Source organism: Mesocricetus auratus, unplaced genomic scaffold (assembly GCF_017639785.1).
Source record: "Mesocricetus auratus isolate SY011 unplaced genomic scaffold, BCM_Maur_2.0 Super-Scaffold_15014, whole genome shotgun sequence".
In the NCBI taxonomy this organism is placed as follows: domain Eukaryota; kingdom Metazoa; phylum Chordata; class Mammalia; order Rodentia; family Cricetidae; genus Mesocricetus; species Mesocricetus auratus.
Genome location: NW_024429186.1, coordinates 51436356 through 51441513, shown reverse-complemented (window position 1 = coordinate 51441513; position 5158 = coordinate 51436356). Strand labels below are relative to the sequence as shown.

The following is a 5158-nucleotide window of genomic DNA, read 5'->3' as shown; positions in this document are numbered from 1 at the left end:
CGACGCTCCGCCCCGGGGCGTGGCCTGGGTTTGCGCCAAGCTCTAGGGGTGGGACCTCCGCCTTTCTGAATCAGCCCGCCACTCCTGCGGAGCTCCGCCCCAGAGGCGTGGCCAGGGCATGCGCCATGCTGGAGGGGGGCGGGGCCTCGGGCTTTCTGGGCTCGCGAGCCTTGGTTCAGGCGTGGCTCGGGATTGCAGGACCTCGGGGCGGCTTCTCCGTCTTTCTGAGCCTGTAAGCCTAGGTCCAGGCCTGACCCCCGCGGGGCCGAATGGGCTCCTGTGATGTTGAGGAGAATGAGAAATGTGTGGGGGTGGCTTCTTCAACTGAATGCAGCGATGATGTCAAACCTCCTTAGTTTGACGCTTTGTGTGGCCTTCTTTGGGCAGTCATTACCCACACTTCTGTTTATTATTTATGGCCTACCATGTCTTTGGAGGCACAGATAGTGAACCTTTTAAAGAAAATAACAGCATTCTTATCTAGTTCTACCCTACTCCCATCTGAACTGGCTTAGTCCTTGCCCATCAAAACTTTATTTACACAAAACTAAATACAAACTGCACCCAAACCGAACGACAGGTGTTTGTGTACAAACACATTTAGAAACTTGAATAAAACACTGGAATGAAGCTCTACTTAAAATACCTCTTTCCAAGCCTGCGTTGGTGGCGCACACCTTTAATCCCAGTACTCGGGAGGCAGAGGCAGGCGGATCTCTGTGAGTTCGAGGCCAGCCTGGTCTACAGAGCTAGCTCCAGGACAGCCTCCAAAACAATACAGAGAAACCCTGTCTCGAAAAACCAAAATAAATAAATAAATAAATAAATAAATAAACAAATACCTCTTTCCAATAGTGAGGGTGGCATACAGCAGCTAGCTATTGGATGTGTTTGTATTTTGCTTCAGCAACTGACGGAACGGATTTGTACCGTTAACCCAAGGCTGAAGTAGAAAGCTATGGCTAACAAAACTGCACAGGGCGGCTTACAGCTCTAAACCTGTAATTATTGTGTAATAGTGCAGATACACAGTGCATGCCTGTAGCACTTGGGAGCCCGAGCTGAGGCAGGGCCTTGGTCTACTTGGGGAGTTCCAGGCCAGAATGGGCCTCAGAGCAAGATTCTGTGTGAAACAAAAGCATACGGAGGAATACAGGGTCAGAGCGCATTTACTTTCTCTAGACAGGCAAAGTATTAAAATAATGGGTTGCCATTTCTAACACAGAAGACTGCACTTTTCTTAGCATAAGTGGAGAAAAACAGGAATTATTTAACTCTACTTTTGCTTTTACTCTAAATATTCAATAAGGTTTTAAGGCAACAAATTGTGAGTATGCACTTTACCTGAGATCTCAAAGTTACGTATCTTAACTTTATAAATGGCACTACGTTAGCCGTGACACCTCATCCTTGGAAGCAAACTAAAACCTAGATTCTATGTACTTATGTACTTTTGGCTGGAAACTCTCTGAAGCCAGGGATGACCTTGAACTCATGATTCTCCATCCTCCTCTTCAAGCAAGCGCTACCACGCCTAGTTTTAGAAGGCATTTAAGCGCCCGAGGGTGTGTGCGTGTGTAACTAAAACAAAAAACACAAACTTGCAAAGGACGCCAAATTCAGAGCCCTCCCTCGCGTGCGTGTGCGTGCGTGCGCGTGCGTGTGTAAAAACTAAAACAAAACACAAACTTGCGGAGACCAAACTCAGAGCCCACCCTTGCGCGTGCACTGCGCATGCGTTTCCGCAGGCTTCCGGAACGGCAGCCAATCATGTCCCCGCCGAAGACCAGGCGGCGGCTCTTTCAACCCGACGGGCTGCTGCCAGTCCCGCCCCCGGCTTCCACCGTGTCGCCGGCCGGAGACTGATGGGCGTCCCAGCCTGGGCGGTTGCGCTGCCAGCCGGGCGGGTCTGTCGCCGGAGCCCCGCCGGTGGTGGGCACCATGAGCGGACGACAGAGAACGCTGTTCCAGACGTGGGGTCCGAGCCTTGTGCGAGGCGCCGGTGCCTCGGGCGGCAGCCAGGCGCGCTCGCCCGCCGTGGCGGAGACCTTGCAGGAGGAGGATGACGACGAGGTGCTGCTGGTGGCGGCGTACGAGGCCGAGCGGCAGCTGGATCCCGAGGACGGCGGCTTCTGCGCGGCTGCGGGCGCCCTGTGGATTTACCCTACCAATTGCCCGGTGCGCGACTACCAGCTGCACATCTCCCGCACCGCGCTGTTCTGCAACACCCTGGTGTGCCTGCCCACCGGGCTGGGGAAGACCTTTATTGCTGCCGTGGTCATGTATAATTTCTACCGCTGGTTCCCTTCCGGCAAGGTCGTTTTCATGGCACCCACGAAACCCCTGGTGACACAGCAGATGGAGGCATGCTTCCACGTGATGGGTATCCCGCAGTCTCACATGGCTGAGATGACAGGTATCTGAGAAAAAAACAAAAACTCGGCTCCCCGGGAAAGGCTGGCTCTTGTGTTAACTATCCAGAAGGAAGAATGCCCCAATGCGAATGTGTTCATCTTGCATTCTTTCCCATAAGAACACCGTCTGCTGTAGCAAAGCCAAGTCTGATGCATTGACTTGCTTTAGTTACTGTCAGATATTTGTGTGCACGCTGAACGTATTTCTTGGCATCCTATCCAAGAAGGATTTCCCCACTGATGAGTTTGCTTCTCCTGGGGTGTTATGTTCTTTAGGAATTAATCTAAAGACGTTGTAATCTTTATGAGCTTGCTTCCATCCTTGGGTTGCATCAGAGCTCCAAAAAATGCAACATTACAACAAATTGTCCAGTTTTTCCCTTAAGTAGAGTACCAGAGAGCATGAATATATTCAGAAACTAGGCCAGGGTATTTCTTTATATCCTATCGATGATGGTCTGAGGTTTCCCAATGTTCACCATCTTGGTGTGTGTTTCTTCTGTTTTGTTATGAGGCAGGGTCTTGCTGTATATATAGCCCTGACTGGCCTGGATCTCGTGGAGTAGAACAGGCTAGCCTTGAACTTAAAGTTGTCCTTCTACCTCAACCTCTAGAGTGATGGGATTGCAGAGGACTGCCACCAAACCCTGTTCCACTTTGATTCACAGGTTCAACTCAAGCTGTCAACAGGAAGGACGTATGGTGCAGCAAGCGGGTTCTTTTCCTTACACCTCAGGTCATGGTAAATGACCTTACTAGAGGCGCTTGTCCTGCTGCCCAGATAAAGTGTCTTGTGGTTGATGAAGCTCATAAGGCTCTTGGGAACTACGCTTACTGCCAGGTAATCGGTTTTTGTTAAGTCTGCTACTGTTTTCTTTTTCTTTTTTTCTTTTTTGAGACAGAATGTCACAATGTAGCTTTGCTGGCCTGGAACACACTCTTTAGAGCGGGCTAGCCTTGAACTCAACAGAGTTCTGCCTGCCTCTGCTGGGACTAACAGTGTATGCCACCACACCCAGCCCTCTGCTTGCCTCCTAACTTCAGCAAGGCCATTAATGTCAAATGTGGAATGTGTTTCTTGGCTTCTCCTCATAGCATATATTATGCTCTCCTGTAAGAATTATCTAAAAACAGTATGTTTGCATTTTTGCACAAGAGCCTGCTTTGACTCTTGGGCCTCACCAGAGCTCCAAATGAAACATTCCAATGAATTGTCAAATTGTCCTCCCCTTAAGTAGAGTGAGTACCTGGCATGAAAGCATTCTTAAAGTAGGCAAAGCTGTTTAGTCTATAGATAAGCCTGGTCTTAGCTTAGGTAATAATTTAAAGCAGGACATATGTGGAATTTAGGGAGTAATAATCCAAACTTTGGAAGTGGATATATGTTGCCATTGTTTGACATTTGGGTAAGATGTCAGTGTTATAAGGAGTAAGTGACATAGTATGTGCAATGTACATGACTGCCCCTTCCACTTGAGTACTCTTGAGAAGCACTCGGCACAGTTGAGTCATAGAAGCCTTTACATTAATTAGAAATGATCTTCTCTTTCCCTTTTCTATGAAGGACACCTTGTCTGTTCTGTTCTACCTTAGTATTTGTCATAAAGGCATTTTTTTAGATTTGTTTTTTATTGACTTTTAGCTGCCTATATATGCATGAGTGGGTGGGTCTGCTCCTGTGATTGAAGGTGCCCTCAGAGTCCAGAGCAAGTTGGCGAATGCCCTAAAGCTAGAGCTCCAGGCAGCCAACATGGGTGTTGGGACAGAAGTCAAACTTTCTGCAAGAGGAGTGTGCATCCTTAACTGCTGGGCTGTCCCGCCAGCCCAAGTAACCTTTATTATATGTGACCAGTTTGGAGGATCTGTTGCTATTGCCGTTGAGACTGGGTCTCCCTGTGAATCCAGGTTGGCCTCTGCCTTGGGATATTCCTGAGTCAGCCTCTAGAGTGCTGGGATTATATGCATATGCCATCATAACCGGTGACTGTGGAGATGTGTAATATCCATTATGCAGTAGGTAGTAAAGAGGACAGATCGCAGTGGAATTTTGAAATCTGACACGTATAGGTACCAAATAGTGTAGAAAACAGTAAAGCTGGTGGTCTTACCGACAGTGATGATAGGAGGTTGAGGACAGAGTAGGAATGGAAGTGGGAGAAAGAAGGAAAGGAAAAGTCCTGGATTTCACTGCCAGTTTATGGTCTGTAGTTTTCTTGGCGATAAGTGCTGTTATTACATTACTCTATATTACCCTAGGGAGAATTATCTCTTACTGTTACCACTTTAGCTATATCCAGAAAATATATTTATTTACGTTTTTTGTTATCTTTCCAGATTAATACAGGTTGTGTTGAAATTTACATTTGAGGAAGATGTTTATTGTTTTTTTTTTCTTTTCTTTGTTTTATTTTGTTTTTCGAGACAGGGTTTATGTGTAGGTTTGGAGACTGCCCTGGAACTCTCTTTGAAGACCAGGCTGGCCTCGAACTCGCAGAGATCCACCTGCCTTTGCCTCCCAAGCACTGGGATTAAAGGCATGTGCCACCACTGCCTGGCTAATTTCTTTTAGTTTATTTATTTGTTTTTGTTTTCATTTTTTGGGGGCCAGAACTGGCTTTGAACTCACTCTGTAGCCAAAGATAACGGGCATGTAAGTCCTGGTCCTCCTTCCCCAATGCTGGATTGCATCACTTACCACTGCACCCATCTTGAGAATAGTTTAAAATTATTCCAGCTCCATGGAA

General features: G+C 47.5%; 1 protein-coding gene across 1 annotated transcript in view; it reads left to right on the top strand.

Moving 5' to 3' along the window:
- The first annotated feature begins 1806 nt into the window (after window positions 1-1806).
- Fancm (FA complementation group M) overlaps window positions 1807-5158 on the top strand; it is a 47089-nt gene continuing 43737 nt past the window's right edge. The window contains exons 1-2 of the mRNA XM_040743017.1: window positions 1807-2416; window positions 3083-3255. Coding sequence (XP_040598951.1) covers window positions 1942-2416; window positions 3083-3255 — 648 coding nt within the window. The 5' untranslated portion in view covers window positions 1807-1941. The remainder of the gene's footprint in view (window positions 2417-3082; window positions 3256-5158) is intronic.